The sequence below is a fragment of the Natrix helvetica genome (genome assembly GCF_964273705.1).
Source record: "Natrix helvetica genome assembly, chromosome: 1".
Lineage (NCBI taxonomy): Eukaryota > Metazoa > Chordata > Lepidosauria > Squamata > Natricidae > Natrix > Natrix helvetica.
Genome location: NC_138548.1, coordinates 260,820,465 through 260,838,657, shown reverse-complemented (window position 1 = coordinate 260,838,657; position 18,193 = coordinate 260,820,465). Strand labels below are relative to the sequence as shown.

At 40.8% G+C, this 18,193-nt stretch overlaps 1 protein-coding gene across 3 annotated transcripts in view; it reads left to right on the top strand.

The window, feature by feature from the left end:
• The first annotated feature begins 1,976 nt into the window (after positions 1–1,976).
• Positions 1,977–18,193, top strand: part of HOOK2 (hook microtubule tethering protein 2) — a 30,111-nt gene continuing 13,894 nt past the window's right edge. The window contains exons 1-8 of one of the 3 annotated variants that reach the window (XM_081939798.1): positions 1,977–2,138; positions 10,849–10,934; positions 12,742–12,814; positions 14,184–14,234; positions 14,996–15,128; positions 15,623–15,690; positions 15,975–16,037; positions 16,939–17,019. In XM_081939798.1, coding sequence (XP_081795924.1) covers positions 2,091–2,138; positions 10,849–10,934; positions 12,742–12,814; positions 14,184–14,234; positions 14,996–15,128; positions 15,623–15,690; positions 15,975–16,037; positions 16,939–17,019 — 603 coding nt within the window. In that variant the 5' untranslated portion in view covers positions 1,977–2,090. Of the gene's footprint in view, positions 2,139–2,626; positions 2,646–10,848; positions 10,935–12,741; positions 12,815–14,183; positions 14,235–14,995; positions 15,129–15,622; positions 15,691–15,974; positions 16,038–16,938; positions 17,020–18,193 lie in introns of those variants that run through there. The other 2 variants (XM_081939799.1, XM_081939800.1) reach the window with 2 other exon arrangements.

Below are 18,193 nucleotides of genomic sequence, written 5' to 3'. Positions count from 1 at the left end.
CTTAGGAATCATAAAAGGAAAGATTCTACATACATGTCATATACGGGCTTCTCTGGTCTAAGAATGTTCTTTTAAAAGTACCAAATTTAACAGTAACCTAATAAGATTAAAGTTGATAATCTGGCATGCTTGTTATTACTTGAATTATAAGATTTTTAGGTGTCTAGACATGCAAGTTCTATTGTATATGACTTTGAGAGCCAGTTTGGAGTTGTGGTTAAGGTACTGGCCTAGAAACCAGGAGATTAGGCATGAAAGCTGGTTGGGTGAGGTTGGGCCAGTCATTCTCTCTCAACCCAACCCACCTTACACGATTGTTTTTGTGGGGAAAAATAGAAGCAAGGAGTATTAGATACTGTATGCTCACCGCATCGAATTATACATAAAAAGATGGGATAAAAATATAATAATGATGTCAACATAGATCTAGTTATGTTCAATAAGATATTTTGCTGAGTAAATATCTACCACTGCAGCTCTAAATATTCCACTTCTGTGGATTGGAGCTAAAAAGTACGAGAAAGAATTTCTACAACAGAGTGACATTGTTGGAAAAGTGTGGCTTTGGAAAGCTAAAACAAACATGACTAAAAATCACGGGTCTGGGTGGAGGCTAAGGAACGGAGTAAAATGAAGTTCACATATTGAGCTAAGCCATAGTTTAGCTATTTCATATTTGGTTGGGTTCACATGATTTACAAAAAGATGGCTTACAAGCCACAATGCCTGTGGTCACATATTATCCTTAAAGCCCTTTGTTCTTAGTTGCTGCCCTGACTTCCCACTACTACACTAATGTGTAACAATTCCAAGTTGTTTACAGTTGTTGAGGCTGTCTTTAATGGTTTCAGCATAAGAGCTAAAATATATCAGTGTAGTTACTCACTTAAGGTTCTTTCTTGTGAAGGGGAGGGGTTTGAAATAAATGTAATGTGTGAGCTAGAGATAAAATTGCTATACTCAGTACCTGATTGTGCACTTAGGTAGAAATTCAGCTAAGCCAAACAAATCACATCATAGCATAGCAACTGGACTTTGTTTTTTCCCTTTCGCTTCTCATCCAAGAAGCTTCTTCAGTTCCCAAAAACACTTTTGGGACAACCATGACGTGGATGGCTGAGAAGCTCCATAGACAAGATAGCATAGCATACTCCATTAAGTCTGCAAGAAAATGTGACAGGCCACTTTTGGGTGTTAATTTTCTCTCTCTTCCAGGTTGTTAATAGTTGGAGTTCAGCAAGTATTTAGACTGTAGAATAAGCAGACTTTCTATTTATTTGCCTCTATCAAATGAAACCCTAGCTGGGATACTGGAGTCATTCCTTAGAGCAGAGGTCTTCAAACTTGGCAACTTTTAAGACTTGTGGACTTCAACTCCCAGAATTCTCCAGCTGGCAGGAGAATTCTGGGAGTTGAAGTTCACAAGTCTTAAAGTTGCCAAGTTTGAAGACCTCTGCCTTAAGAGACTCATCGCTTATGTCAAAATCAAATTCGCTCTCATAGTAACACAAAAGCGAGGCATGCTGCTACCCCCTAGTGGGAACTCTCCTGTATGAATCTATCCAACTCCCGCGTCTCCTTTCCAGAGACTTCATTCTGGCATCCAGCCCGTGGCGAACCGGTTTATTACTAAGGCGTTACTGGTACAGAGCCCCCGGGGGAATCTGTTGAGGGTTTTAATGAGAAGGCTAGACGGCCAAGACATTGAAATCCACAACAACCTTTACCAATGGTTTTCCGTACTACGGGAGCAACACACGTGAGATAAAATATGCCTCTGAGCATGTATAGAGCGCATCTCTTACTACGCAACCGCAGACCTGCTTTTCCCATAGAGTTTCGAGCGCCCCCGCACCCACTTCTTACGGTTAGAAAGGAGAGCGAGCCAAACCCCGCCTCCGAGCGCCTTCCTTCTTTGCCGAATGGAATAATAACTTCCTAGAGCGTCTCCAGAGGCGTTTATTTCCCCCCCCCTTCAGTTTCACCCCCACCCGCCATAATTGCACGCCGGTGACGTCAGGACGGGGCGCGAGGGCCGCTCTAGGAGGCGTGGCGCTTCGAAGACTGCTGCTCCTGCTAGCGGCGGAGCCATGGGCGAGATGGGCCCCGGCGAGCGATGCGGGGCGCTTCTTACTTGGGTAAGCCGCCGATGGGGCGCGGAGGAGGTGGGCTCCCAAGGCAGGGCGCTGCTTTCTCCGCATTCCCCGCGCCGCCTCCCGCAGCGCTCCCTCGCTCGCGCTACGTTTCCCTCCAAGCCGCCCGCCGCCTTTGCAAGCGGTGTCAACAGGTGTCGTTTTCCTGGGTCTGACTCTGCCTCGCACTCGGCGTTTTGCCCCTGGAACCGCCCCGGGAGGGAAAAGGTGGCACTGGCCGTTCCATTCGGAAGGCACCTGCTGCTTTGCACCTGCTGGCAGTTTCCTGCAATTCCTGGCCTGCTTCGGTCATAAATCCGTGTCGGGTGGGGCGGGCTTCCTAAACCCACCTGTTTTGGAGATGGCAAAACGAGCCTGCGTGAGGAGGGAGCAATGCTTGGCTTGGGCGTGCAGGTGCTTGCATAGACCTCCTGCCGCAGAAGACTCAACCTTCCTCTTGATTTCTCAACACCAAACACCTCTTGGAGGTCTCTCGATGCCCCTAGGCTTCATGTAAGCATCGGTCCCGCTTTTTTTTTTTGTAACCTCTGCTTGGCTCACCCTGCTCTGTGGTTAGTTGGCTTTTCACTTTGCCTGCCTTATAAACTCTGAAGTGTTTTGGCCTTTTCGGGATTCTTAGTTTTTCCTTTCACATATATACATACATATATCCCATCTGCTTTTCTGTGAGGACGATTGATAGTAACAGTCTGTTCAAAGCCAACAGTATGTGTGGGGCTAAACTGTGTATAGCTCTGTATAACACACGAGATATCTACTTAAACCTGCTTCAGTATTCAAGGCCAGATCTAGTGGAATTGAAATCCTGGTGAGAGACACCTGTGTATTTTTCTGAACTATATTCTACGGCTTCGCCATTGCTTTCTTTTTAGGATGTATTTTTTAACCGGCCTGTAAGCATTCCTTAGTTATGAGTCTAGAAAAGATTGGCCAGATACTGCCACCTACTGAGACTTGCATAATAAAGGCTTAAATAACATGTCATGGGGTCAGGTTACCAGGTGAATCCATGTTCTCTTAAAGAGCTGATATCTGAGATTACTGGAAGGAGGTCTTGTTGGCTGTACTGTGACCTGCAGACTGTCATCTGGTATTAACAGGCTTCAGGGACAGGCTTGGTTTGTAAGGCTGCCCAGGCAGGGCCAGCACATGATGTTTCCAGCCCACAGGCTGCGAGTTTGACTGTTGAGTTTAAAAGATCGCTTAAATTTTACAATTTGTTATATTGTTTCTGATTGCCATGTTATGTAATTTAATGGTTTTGTTTTTCTACACTGGTTCAAAAAAAATTTTTTTGTTATAGTAAGCAGAACATGTTAATGAAGTGTTGTAGAACTGCCATCTATCAAGAGAACAGACTTTAAGAGACTGGGAGGGAAGATTTTGTTTTTGGTTCTTTAATGCTGTGGATTGGGCAAACAAAAGTTATAATGAAATGAGGAATATTTTTAGAGTAGAAATTTTTCTTTTTAATCTTTTCAATATAAAAAAGGTTTTTTTTATCATAAAAAATAATGGTTTCATATTAATCTAAAATTTATAATCATTGTCAATTAATGATTTGTATTTATCACATTTATACATTGTTGCAATCTCAAAGATTTCTCAGCAGTTCACAGGAATAAAAACAATAAAAATTTAAACATCCACAATTGGATTAAAATTAAAATAGAAAATACAGAAAAAAAATGTAAGGACAAAACCCCAATGAGTACTAATCTGTTTCTTTCATGATACCCAGTGATGAGATAAGTTATGAATCAATATATTTTAAATTAAAAGTTTATACTTTTTTAAAAAAACATTTTCACTTTGTATATTGTCCAAGTGCTGCTCTCTAGATATGCATCTGGTAGCAGGATTGTTCTCCACATTCTTCATCTTATTCTCTATCATTAAATGCATATCTCACCTATAGTTAATCAGTTTTTGTCACCGATTGAGGTAATTACTTCTCATTTGCTATGTTTTATGGCCTCTGAATGGCCAAAAATCAGGCATGTTGTGATTGCTGGAAATGTAGCCGTTGTCAATATAGGGAACATGCACACACATTTTAGTAAGATGCTAACCTCTTAGGGATTGAGGACAAGCAAATAAATTATACTAAATGACATAATAACCCTTCCTTAAGTGTAAAGGGCAGAGGAAATGCCTTTGAGGGACAGAAGGAACATGGTAATGGTCAAATAAAAGGGCCTGAGGCCGGGCCAAGAAATTAACATGAATAAACATCTTCAACAAGGTCCTTCCCTAGTTTACAAGAAAATAAAGGGAGGAAGCCATTCAGACTTGAAAGGTACTGTTACTACAACTTTATGATATAAATAGTACTGACCTACATGGTTTTGGTTTTCTATCCTGATCTTTCTTGAAGTGTTGATATTCCTTAATTTTACTGGATATAGTACCATATAGCCAAATTTTGTTTGAGCACTCTCACATGCTCATTGGAATCCCTCCAAGCAACTAATCAAGAAGCTTCTGGTCTGGTCTGGTTTTAAACTGGGTCACTTCACTGCTCTTTCCATGTCCAAAGCCAGATTCCTTTGTTCTTTCTTTGGTTGCTTGTTCTGTGTACAGCACTGGGTTTTTTCCTATCAGATCTTGTCAGGCATAGTTCTGTTGTAATATTATATACTCCTAACTCCTGTAATTGTCCAATGTGTTGTCTGTCTAGCAGTGCAGGACAATATTATACTTGGAAGTGGTGTTGTTATGGGAGGTAATGCAACCAAAAATCCTACTATAAACATATATGCCTGGAGTTTTCAAAATACATATTTGGGGAGGGGATTCTTTGGTATTCATGGCTACTGTTAGAAGAGCCACTGGAAGCCATGGTAAAGAGAACTTTTGCCCATCTTAGACTATTGTGCCAGTTGTAATCTGTTCAGGTGACAGTGATTTGTGCCGTTATCACCACATGTTTGGATTGCTGTAATATAATGTGTCTAGCCACCTTAGAAGGCAATCCAGAATTAAAATTTTACCAAATATATCAGCCAGGTTGTTAGGTAAACTAATGTTGCATATTTTGGTTGCTACTCTGTTTATCATTATCTTTCTGAGTCCATTTAAATGTACTTCTTTATCCTATAAAACCTTACATAGTGCAGCACCGAAGTATCTTAGGAGCTGTCTTCTAAAATTCTCCTATCTCCAGGAAAGGAGATATTGCGTAGGATCCTTAAGTGGAAAATCTATTCTCTTAAATTAGAAGCCAAAGCAATTAGAGATAGATGGTAACAAAGAATATTTTTTTAAAATCCATTATGGTGATCACTTGTCTTGCTGGCAGGCAGCAAATGAGAGATCCCCTTGGTGAGGTGAGGCCATTATGATTCCCAAGGTGTTTTTTCTCTTCCTCCTCCATATCACACTCCTGGAAGTTCACCTGGCCATCTTATTATCCGTCTTATGTAAAACGATTATTTGATTTAGGCAAGATTTAATCTGTGATTATTATTTGTGATTTTCATCAATATGGATTTTAATAATGATACTGGGCACATAATTTTCTGCTTCAATTGGTTTTTCTAAGTTTATCAATTTTAAAAAAATCAATTTCGATTTAATGGTGTTCATCTTTATAAATCACCCAGACACTTGAAAAGAATCTTGAAATGGAGTGATACATAAATGAGTATGTACATTTAAAAAAATAGTCATTTAAGAACTTGATATGATTTCTGGCCCTTAAGAATAATGTAAAATAGTCGTTTATTAAATTGGATTACTCAATCTTCTGCCCTTTGGTTCTATATAGATAGTCCTCACTTAGCAATCCTAATTGGGATGGAATTTGCTAAGCAAAATGGACATTAGGAAAAACATCCTGATATGGCCACACAGTTTAACAACATTAGTCCTGGCTACAGTTGTTAGGCCAAGGCCTCATGCTTCTGTCCTGCTGTGTTGCCTCTGCTTCAACTCTCCCACCTGTATATCTACCCCTCATCTCTGCCTCTTGGTGATCCTGCATTCTGCCCCTCCTGTTCTTGAGGAGGTGGACCCAGCCAGGCCCTTCACAAGGTAGCTGCTGGCCTTGCAAGACCTTCCTAACGGCAGCAGGGGCAGCAGAGGACAGAGGAGTCAAAAGGGCAGAGCTGGGAGGGAGAATAGAGGGGTGAAGGGAGTTGATAGGGTGGTGGACATAATTGAAACATAAATGGAGGGTGGGGGAGCTGCCAAAGGCCTGAATTTTGATCATGTAACCATGGGGACCCTTTAATGGGCATAACTTTGAAGACTGGTCATAAATACTGCTTGTTCATTGTCATTGTAACTTCAAACAGTTGCTAAACAAATGTTCCTTAGCAAAATCTGTACTAAAATTCATCTAAGCTGCTTTCTACCTTGACTTTTGACTTTCCGCTGGCTTTCCCGTCGAGTTTCTTTATAGGAAGCTGGCAATGAGCATTGGAAATGGATCACATGACCACAGCTGACTATGTCAGGGCAGTGGCACAGCAGCACTGAAGCAGCCACAACTATCAAATTTCAATCCCATGGGAGTCATGGGGTCCTGGATTTTGGATGCATTCTTTAAGTTAGCTCATTTGATAGTTTTATTGCCCTAAGATGCATTATTTTGCCCAGCTGAAGGTTATAAGCAATCAGTCGGACATGAAAGTTTTAGTAGTATACATTGTGAAATAAACTTAAAATACTATTTTATCTTAAAATCTGTATTGTTACGTTTCAAGGATAAGTATGTTGTGTGCATAAAATTTCAAGATACAATTTTGCTGGCTGAGCAATTCCCAAATTGGCGTTTTCAGAATGGCTGCCCAGCATAATTGCCTTGTTATCTTTTTTATCTTTAATGAGCAGTACAGTAGTTGCGAACCTTGGTCATCTTGTGCAAATACCATTTCCTTTAGCTTGTTATGCATCTTTTCTAAAATGCCAGCTGTTAGGCTTATCCCAGGAAAGAAAATATTACAGTTATTTGTTGCTAGATTTGGATTGAAAGCTTCATTATAAGGAAGGGCAGCTTTTTCTCCCACTGCAACAATGAGAAAAAAGAGACTGCATTTGCCAAACATTTTTTTTTTTTTTTGCAAATGTATTAAAGGAACAGAGTTCATCTTCTATACAAATCTGGCAGATCCAAAGCTGTTGGAAGCTTCCCACTTATAAGAAATAATATTTTTATATGAAACCCAGATAGTAATTAGTTGCAAAATGACTAATGCTTCTGTCACATTCAGACTGGAATGGTCACCAACATAGTGTTTACATCAAGAACCAGCCATCTTTCATATGAAAAGGCTGGAAGTGATTGCCATATTATTAATGAAAGAAAAAGCAGCTGTCTATATCCTGTTACATTATTAGCAAGATTCATCAGGAGCTCTCAATAGTTTCAGCTAACAAATTTAGTTATCCTATTCCTAAACTTAAGGGGATTTCATGCAGCCTGATGTCAAAGGCTGTAAAACCTACAGGGCATTAGAGAATGCCATTTGTTCTAGTGATTAAAGCACCAGCCTAGAATCCAGGAGATTGTGAATTCTGGTCCTTCCTTAGGCATGACAACTGCCTGGGTGCCTTGAGCGAGTCATGCTTTTTCAGCCCATGATGACAGGCTTGGTGACAAACGACTTGTCAGTTTCTATGGCAAGCAGTGGATCTACACTCAGTAGAACTGCAAAAAACCAGAACTGGATTTGTGGCAGGGAAGATAAAAAAAATCAATGATTTTTTAAAAATAAGATTTTTAAATTTTAAATGATTTTTTTAAATTTAAATTGATTTTTTTTATTTTCATAAAATTTAGTTTTATAAAATGCTTTTGGAGTAAAAATTTTATCTAAAAATAGTTTTCTATTTAAGATACATTAATCATTTAGTTTATTCTGCATGAAATGGAGCTTAGTTATGTAGCATGAGGCTATACAGTTGCAAGAAAAAGTATGTGAACCCTTTGGGATTACGTGGAGTTTTGCATGAATTGGTCATAAAATGTGCTCTGAACGTCATCTAAGTCACAACAATAGAAAAACACAGTCTGCTGAAAATAATACTACACAAACATTAGTTGTTGCCAGGGTTTAATTGAACATAACATGTAAACATTCACAGTGCAGGGAGGAAAAAGTATGTGAACCATTGGACTTAATAACTGGTTGACCCTCCTTTGGCAGCAATAACCTCAACCAAACGTAGTTGCAGATCAGACCTGCACAATGCTCTCGAGTAATTTTGGACCACTCCTCTTCACAAAACTGTTTCAGTGTAGCAATATTCTTGGGATGTCTGGTGTGAATTGCTCTCTTAGGTCATGCCACAGCATTTCAATTGGGTTGAGGTCAGGACTCTGACTGGGCCACTCCAGAAGGCATATTCTGTGCTGTTGAAGCCATTTTTTGTTGAATTACTTGTATGCTTTGGGTCATTGTCCTGTTGCATCACCCATCCTCTGCAGAGCTTCAGTTGGCGGACAGATGGTTGTACGTTTTCCTGCAAAATGTCTTGATAAACTCTGGAATTCATTTTCCCATCAATGACAACAATCCGTCCAGGCCCTGAGGCAGCAAAGCAGCCCCAAACCATGATGCTCCCTCCGCCATGTTTTACAGTGGGGATGAGGTTTTGATGTTGGTGTGCTGTGCCTTTTTTTCTCCACACATAGTGTTGTGTGTTTTTTCCAAACAACTCAATTTTGGTTTCATCTGTCCACAGTATATTTTGCCAGTAGTGCTGTGAAACATCCAGGTGCTCTTTTGCAAACTTCATACGTGCTGCAATATTTTTTTTTTGGACAGCAATGGCTTCCTCCGTGGTGTCCTCCCATGTACTCCATTCTTGTTTAATGTTTTCCTTATTGTAGATGTGTCAACAAAAATGTTAGCATGTGCCAGAGATTTCTGTAGGTCTTTAGCTGACACTCTAGGATTCTTCTTTACCTCATGAAGCATTCCGCGCTGTGCTCTTGCAGTCATTTTTACAGGACGACCACACCTAGGGAGAGTAGCAACAGCTCTAAACTTTCTCCATTTGTAGACAGTCTTGTCTTACCGTGGACACATGAACATCAAGGCTTTTGGAGATACTTTTGTAACCCTTTCCAGCTTCATGCAAGTCAAAAATTCTTGATCGTATGTCTTCTGAGAGCTATTTTCTGCGAGGCATGGTTCACATCAGGCAGTGCTTCTTGAAATCAGTAAACCCAAAACAGGTGTGTGTTTTTAAAGGGCAGGACAGCTGTCACAACACATCCAATATCATCACACTGATTGGAGTCAAGGTTGGCTCACTCCTGGCTCCAATTAGCTCTTGGAGAAGTCATTAGGCTAGGGGCTCACATACTTTTTCCACCCTGCACTGTGAATGTTTACATGTTATGTTCAATTAAACCATGGCAACATCTAATGTTTGTGTAGTATTATTTTCGGCAGACTGTGTTTTTCTATTGTTGTGACTTAGATGAAGTTCAGAGCACATTTTATGACCAATTCATGCAAAACTCCACGTAATCCCAAGGGGTTCACATACTTTTTCTTGCAACTGTATATTCTGCAATATTGGAACTGTTGGCGAGTCAACAGCGGGTCAGAGGAGGAGCTGTTGCGGGACAGAAATGACAGCTGCTCTTTAAATATTATGATTTAAATCAACTTGATTTAAGTAAAATCCACCCTGATTTGTGGGAAAACATTATGAGGGGGGAAAAGGATTTCTATGAAATATACTTTTGTTGAGACATTACACCTTATAATGCCATGCATGTCTCATCAATTTAATTTTTAATACAATGTGCGGCAGAGATGGCTAAATTGACTGTTTTAATCAAAGAAAAGAATATAAGTACTTTTGTTGCTACATGGAGACCGCTTCTGGACTTTGTGCTTGAGGTGGAAAAGAATGAAACTAGAAATGGCTAGTTTATAATATTATGGAAAAGTTAAAAGTTGAGGTTTGATGTTAATGCCTTATTCTACTGCAACAAAAGGAGTCAGAAGTCAACACTTTTTTTCTCTCCTTTGCCTCCTCACTTTTCTTTCCCCCTTCCTCTCCCCACTGTGTCCTATTTGTTTTTGTATTTTTGTATTTTATTCTATAATCTAATAAAATGTTTTAAACGCAAATCAGTGTTGGAGCAAAGCGGTCTTGGAGTCTTCCATAATTTTTAAAAGTAGGAAGGAACCCTGAAAACAAAATGTGTAAGAAACAGTCTAAATAAGATAAAATATTTAGAAAGTGGGGATATATAAAAATGGCATTCTGGGATGTAGGAATACTTGCAATTTCCTCATTGTATATGCTGTTGTCTTGCTGCCCATTGATCTATAGGCATAGATTTTAAGATCTGTAAAGGGATTTGAGAAAATGTAAAGATTTTATATTGGTCTTAAGCAGATCATTGGTCATAAATACATCTATTTCTCCGTAGCAGTTTTCTCCAACAAGAATATTTTTGCTGTATGGACATCAGCTCTCATAATTCTCATCAGCAGTCCTGGGCTGAGAATTCCTGTCACACTTTGTATCTCCTTATAAAATGGAAATTATAAGAAAATGATAAAATGTTTTCTACAGTCACCATATCTAATAGAATCATGTTGGGTCACTTAATGATTATGTACAGTCCAAGGGAATGGTTTCTGTTTTAGAATAGACTATCCCTTTTCTAACTAAAGAAAATTGTCTTTTGTCTGTACTTAACAAGTGATTTTATTTTTTCCAGATGCAAACTTTCCATGTTCCATCACCATGTATCAAGATGGAAGATTTGACCAGTGGGGTAACAATTGCCCAGGTGCTACACAAGATGTGAGTTTCATGAAGAACCTAGAGGAAGAGGGAAGTGTCTTAAAGCGATTCTCACAAAACCAATGATGGGGAAGTCTAACAGACAATCCTCAACTGGCCCCTCAATCTCTATTCTCTCTTCCTATGTCTTGCAAACTGCCAACCTGAAAGCACTCAATGAGAGCTCTGAATGCCAATACCAAATTACTTTATTTTGACTATTGACTAGCCTTAAGAAACATCAATAGGTAAAGGTTTCCCTGTCCAATCATGTTCATCTCCATTTCTTAACCAAGGGAGCCAGCATTGTCCAAAAACACTGCTATGATCATGTGGCCATCATGACTATACACTGAAGTGCATGGTGTATATAATATAGAAATAAAATATGATAAAAGATAAATAAAAATGAAATAAAAAGATAAACTGAGCAGAGCCAGCAAGGTATAACTTTCTTAATAAAAATAAATCACTTTAAACCTTGATATTGTTAACTCATTTCAGTGGGGGGAAAACACTTTGTACATATAGCTAGAAGTAGATAAACCAGATTAAGAGAATGTGTAAACAGTTGCAGATTTGTTACTAAATGTAGAGCAGGTCAAACTGTTCATAGTCAAATCTTATTTGTTAAACTTTGATGATTTAAGAAACAACTCTCTGGTTAAGTAAAAGATAATTGTGATTAAAAAGAGGCAGTATGACCTAGGTCAGCGGTGGCGAACCTTTTTTGGCTCGTGTGCCATAAGTGGGGGGAGCACAAGGGGGTCGTGTGCGGGCGTGCCACACCCATAATGCAATGCACGACCCCCCTAGTGCGCATGTGCGCACTACAGACGCTCCCCCCCATTTTTACATGCTTTTTTCGCCCTCCCCAGGCTCCAGACGCTTTATAGGAGCCGGGAGGGCGAAAACAGCCTCCCCCGACCCCCCGGACGCCCTCCGGAGGCTTCAGGGAAGCCTCTGGATGGTCCCTGAAGCCTTCGGAGCGCTCAAAATGATCCTCCGAGCAAACCGGAAGTGACTTGCCTTGTGTGCCCTGAAAAAAGGCTACGCGTGCCACCTGTGGCACGTGTGCCATAGGTTCGCCATCACTGACCTAGTTATTGAGCTAATGAAGGTGTGATAAATGATTCATCTATCTTAGAATTGATAGTAAAACAAGCCTCTTGACTATTGTATTAGAGTGTTAAAGGTGTTCATTATCTGAAATCTCCCTTTGAGAACCACAGTTTGCCCTTATTATAGCATAAGAGTGTCATAGTTCTTTGATATATTAGTATGATTATCAGATACAAATACGGTAACAAATTATGATTTATAATCTGGTTGCTATATATCAAATTCAATATTTGTTGCCTGAGGTTTTTCCCAGAGAGACATAACCCATTATTATTTGTACATGAGAAAAGAAGTCATAATTGGGCAGCTTCTGTTCTAACCCATTTTTCCATATTGAGATAAAGGAGTCAGCTAAGATACTTGAGACTGTCTTCCCAAAAAATAAACGCTCTTAATACGTATTTCCTTTTGCACAGTGTATAGCTGGACAGTTTACTGCTAGGTTAGATCCGATCAGACATAAGGCCAACAGCTTGGAAAACGAACGGTTCCCATGGTAATGATCTTCTTTGTCATGATGGGATAATGAGGGGAATGTTCTGCTTTTTGGATGAAAGGCAGGCAGAACATACTTCTAAGCAACTACTACAAAACCTGTCATCTGGATTTTCTATTGTTTCTGGATCACTGAATACTTGTGAACTGCTGTGAAGAGTTTACTTCCTATCCCATATAAACACAAAAACTTTGCATTTTTCTTTTCCAGAGATTCATCTTGGTTCAATGAAACATGGCTCCTACGGATTAAGGATGACACTGGTGACAATTGGAGACTGAAGGTATATATTGTTATTCAGTAAATTGATGTCCCAAAAGAATTCTTGTCTCAGATATTCTTACCCAGATATTCGGTGTTTGTATTATTTCTAACTATTTATCAGTGTTCGGTACATTCTGCAGTTCTTGAACGTGACTAATAAAGAGGTTTAACATAAATTTAAACATAAATATATAACAAGGAAATTATCCATTACTCATTCCTGGATTTATTTTGCTGTGGTATGCTTTTGTCTGGTAAAGCAAGTTTCAAGTCAGCATTGTTAAACCAAATACAGAGAGCCAAGTGCATATAATTTGGATTGTTAAATTCATGAAGTCCAATGTCCTTAAATGCTCAGAGAGAAATGGGATGGGGGGAAGTAGAAAAGAAAACATTTATTTGAAGATCATTACATGGCAATGAGGTTTCCAGAAATGAGTTGATAGTATGATTATGCAATACAGCTTCAGCCTTATAGAAAGTGGAGACAAGGAAGAAATACACTGGGACCGGAAGAGTGGAAGGGTACTGTAGAAAGATCATCATGCACCTTCCTTTTTAAGCCAGTCTGCATTTAGAAGAAAGGAACAGTGATTAACTGTGTGTTTGAGTATTAGTTGGAAACCTCAAACTCAGAAGCAGAAATGAGAACTTCAGAAGAAAATTCAACAGCCAGCAGCTACAAATTGGGAAGTTTCAGTGTTCTAAACCAGTTATATACCGGCTTCATAAAGCATTTGAGATACTAAAGAGGAGCCTGCTCTAAAAGGCACAGGATTCTTGAGTCTGATTATCCTCAAAGTGGAGTTCAAGTTACTAGGTTGCAGTATATATTGGATACTGTCATTTACTTTTATATACTCAGTACTGCCAGTTCAAGACATGGACCTTGATTCTAACAAGAAGAAATCTGTGTTTATAATCTTTTAGGAGAGCCTGCATCTGCTGAATAGCAAATAAGACTGCTGCCTTATTTGTGCCAATAATGATTGAGATGTTAGCAAAAAATGTCAGCTTGATTGCCTTGACTGATCACTTTAGTTTCACAGAGTTCCTAGTTGCTTTTTAAGGAGTACATGAAATGGACAGCTGAACCTTGGTCTCCAAACAGAGCCAGCTGTTTGGATTGAAAATGAAGGTGGCATTTAGCGGTGAGCCACCTTCAGCAAGCAGTGGCAATTGACCTGGCTTGTATCATGCTCTCTTTCCCACTAAATCATCCCAACTCTTCTTCCTGTCAAGGTAGCATTGAAGCTTGTAAAATAGCATGATTGTGTATCTCATTACTAGGAATAATGGGTTCCAATTTTATGGCTTCTTGAAGATGAAAACAGGAATACTCAAGCAAATCTACACATATATTGTCATCTTTGCCCATTTTTCCCCAGGTGAGCAACCTGAAGAAGGTCCTGCAAAGTGTAGTTGAGTACTCCCAGGATGTGAGTATATCCTGTAGGCTGAGTTTGCTGGTAGAGTGACAATATAATTGTTAATATTGCTGAGACATTAAATGAGCAAGCCTATGCTTTCAAATGAAGACTCTCAGGTTATCTCTTTCAGCCACATTAAAGGCAATGTTAAAAGGTAGAGGTTTGTAACTTCAGACTGCCTTGTTTTGTATCCATAGATTTTGTTATTTAGCATTGCTTCAGATATGTTGAATATGATCTTTCATTTTCTATGGATATACAGGTTTGTTTGTTTGTTTCCCATTTCCTACTCTGTTGGACTCGGGATGTGCTTAAGGTAGTGAGACCTGGGTTCAAATCCTTCTTTAGCATGATCCAGGATCATTTGATGTAGAGCAGGGGTGTCAAACTCGTGCCCCACGGGCCAAACGCAGCACACACTGGCCATGCCCACCCCTGGCTTAGCAAAGGGGGGAAAAGTCACAATACATCATGTGATCCCTTGACATAGAGGGTTTATACAGGAATGAAAGTGGGAAGGATTGGGGAATAGATCGCATATGAGTTGTCATTGCTTGCAATACTTATTGGGCAAGCGGCTTTAAAAAAAAATCAATGTTCTTAAAATGTAATTTTCCAACTTCTGCATACATTGCCCTACCTTCAGTTCTGTTTGACAATAATTGTGCTTCTAGCAGGTAAACCAAGTTAAATAGATAGTGATAGCAGTAATGCTAGAATGACCATGGGTGGCTAGGAGGTATTTTTACTTCTGCTTACATATCCCTAAGGTGCTGGGCCACCAAGTCCCAGAGCAGCTGTTGCCTGATGTAGCCTTGGTTGGAGAGCTGTCTGATCCAGCAGAGCTTGGGAAATTACTACAGTTGGTACTAGGCTGTGCCATCAGCTGTGAGAAGAAGCAAGGTATGTGAGTGCAACTTGATAGTACAAAGGAGGGGATAATAAGGCTGCATAGACATTTATGCTAGGAGAACATCTTAGCAGTGAGTACTTAAAATGCTGGTATGGAGAGGCGAGCAAGCAGCTGTCCAAAATGTGGTGTTGCTTTCCTATTTACAGTAAATTCTTAAGTTGCTTGGAATTTCATTAGCACTAAGTTTAGAAGTTAGAGAATCTGCTGATCCCTCTCCTCTCTTCTTCTTTTAGTTTTCTTTTTCCCTTTCTTCCCCCTCTGATTCCATAGGGAGGTCTTCTGCTTCAAATTGAGGCGAACTCTTTAGGCTAATTTCTGATATTCTGCCCTACCCCCTACCCTGTCTTGCCCTGTTCTCTAATGTAATGCTGTTCAACTGTCACAGCATCATGGTTCAAGTAAAAGGATGGTCTGGAGAGTTGAGTAAAGAAAGGAACTAACAAATTAGATCTTATGTTGAGCCCCTAACTTAATCTATTTGTAGATTACATCCAGCAAATCATGACTTTGGAAGAATCCGTTCAGCATGTCGTTATGACAGCTATTCAGGAGGTAAGTATGGTTTTTGACTGCCACCTGGCATGAAAATAATTCAGTCTGGAACTGGAAGCCTTCTTTTGACTCCCCATTATTGTCAAACCACTTTCACGCGACTTCCCAACCAGTGATATCACTATAGTTGTAATTAAAATGAATAATGCCCAGATGTCAGAATAGTTTTGGTCTTCTCCAGAATGACCTTACAAAGTCTCTTAGCTTTAATTTATGTCTGTTTAAAAATAATGTGTATATGTATGCGTAAGTAGATTCTACACTGATGCTCTTTTCTCTTGTAGCTGTTGACCAAAGATTCATCGGACACATTAAGTTCAGAGACATACGGGAACTTCGACAGTCAGGTATCCCAATGAATTATATAACTGGGCAACCTAATGTATATCACTTATTCGGGAATGGAGAGCTCTGCCTTTTTCTATGTGATGAGGTAGAGCAGTGATGGCGAACCTATGGCACATGTGCCACAGGTGGCACGTGGACCCATTTGTCAGGGCACACGAGGCACTGCCCTGTCAGCTGAGTTCACCCTTTTTGAAAGCCATTTTTCGTCCTCCCCAGGCTCCAGAGGCTTTATAGGAGCCTGGGGAGGGCGAAAAGAGCCTCCCCCGCCCCCCGCCCCCGGAGGCCCTCCGGAAGCTTCATGAGCTTCCCTGAAGCCTCCAGAGTGCAAAAAAAACAGCCCTACGGGCAAACCGGAACTTCAGGAACAGACTTCCTGTTGCTCAAAGGGTAGTTTTGATTGCTCCGGAGGCTTCAGGGAAACCCCTTGATGGTCCCTGAAGCCTTCGGAGCGCTTAAAACGACCCTCTGAGCAAACAGGAAGTGACTTCCGGTTTGCTCAGAGGGTCGTTTTGAGCGCTCCAAAGGCTTCAGGGAAGCCTCTTGAAGGTCCCTGAAGCCTCCAGAGGGCTTCCGGGGGGGGTGGGGAGGCTGTTTTCTCCCTCCCCATGCTCCTATAAAGCCTCTGGAGCCTGGGGAGGGCGAAAAATGGCTTTCAAAAAGGGTGAACTCAGCTGACAGGGCAGTGCGCGCATTCGCACCTTGGGGGGTCGCACATTGCATTGTGGGTGCGGCACGCCTGCACACGACCCCCCTGCGCTCCCCCCACTTACGGCACGCAAGCAACAAAAGGTTCGCCATCGCTGAGGTAGAGGATGCAACACATGCATTGGACTGAGTTACTTGAGTGTGTTTATGATCACGCAGTTCTTCCCTGAATCATTCCTCTGCCTTGATTTGCAGTCGCGAAAGTATTACTTCCTCAGTGATGACCTGGAGGAGACAGATGACATGCGCCAACATTATCATGACTTGGAGCATCAGGTGGGTTCCTTTTGAAGGCCAGGGATGTTATTAGATAAAACTTACATTTCTACTTTTGCTTTCCAGATATAATTCCAGTATGTGCATCAGGTGCTTACAGTGAAGTGCCATTGATCTTTTGTAAGTTGAGTAGTTCTCAGTCTGACAGAAACTCTCGAGGGCTTGCAGGGTATGCTTATTTAGCAGACCTTGTTCATACTTGGTGCATTGTGGGAATGGTTACTGATGGTTTGGAAAAGTTTTGATTAATATATCCCTAAACATGAGTTTTGGCAAAAAAACAACAACAACCCTGCTCTGGGACTTGAGTGATTGGTTCTGCCTTGGAGAAAGTAAAATGTCTCTCCCCACCCCCAAGCCCCAGCTATGATCCTACATCTTGGGTTGAGGTGCAAATGTTTTGTTAATCGTGTGGCTTGCTAAGCTGCATGGAACCAACTGGGTGTGGCTGCAGTGTGATGGTGTGTCCCTCCTCCTACCCTTCCCTCTTAGTGTTCAGCTGTTCTCTTTCTCCACTCTCCATATAGAGAGCAAATCCAGCATGGAAGCTTTGAGGCTACCCTGAGTCTGGTAACTTTGTCAGGTGACCTGTAACCCAGGTTTGTTACTATGTAACTGAATTCATACATCACATTAAACCGTAGTTGGCTTAACAAGCCGATGTGACTCGTTTCATTCAAAATGCCAGTCCATAAACCACGATAAGAGCCGTGGTAGTGCAGTGGTTAGAACACAGCCCACAGGCAGGAGTTCAATCCTGATCGGCTCAGGGTTGACTCAGCCTTCCATCCTTCCAAGGTTGGTAAAATTAGGAACTTTCTTGTTGAGGGCATTATGCTGACTCTGTAAATCACCCGGAGAGTGCTGCAAAGCACTATGGAGCAGTATACATGTCTGCTATTGCTGTACAATCCAGAATGACTGGGTTTATAAAAACAAACTACGTTATGGCCCAGGGCAGTCTGTGACCACAGCCTGTACCTCTTGCACTCATCCAATAGCTGGAATAAATTCATCTTCTATAGAACTACACTGTAACACTTGCTGTAATTGAGAAGATATTTGGATTATGCAGTCATGGAGCATAGTAATGGGTGGTGAGGGATCTGAAAAAGGATAGGTTGATCTCTCTCCCTTAAACCCCCTCCCACTTTACTCCTCCAAGGTGCTAAAG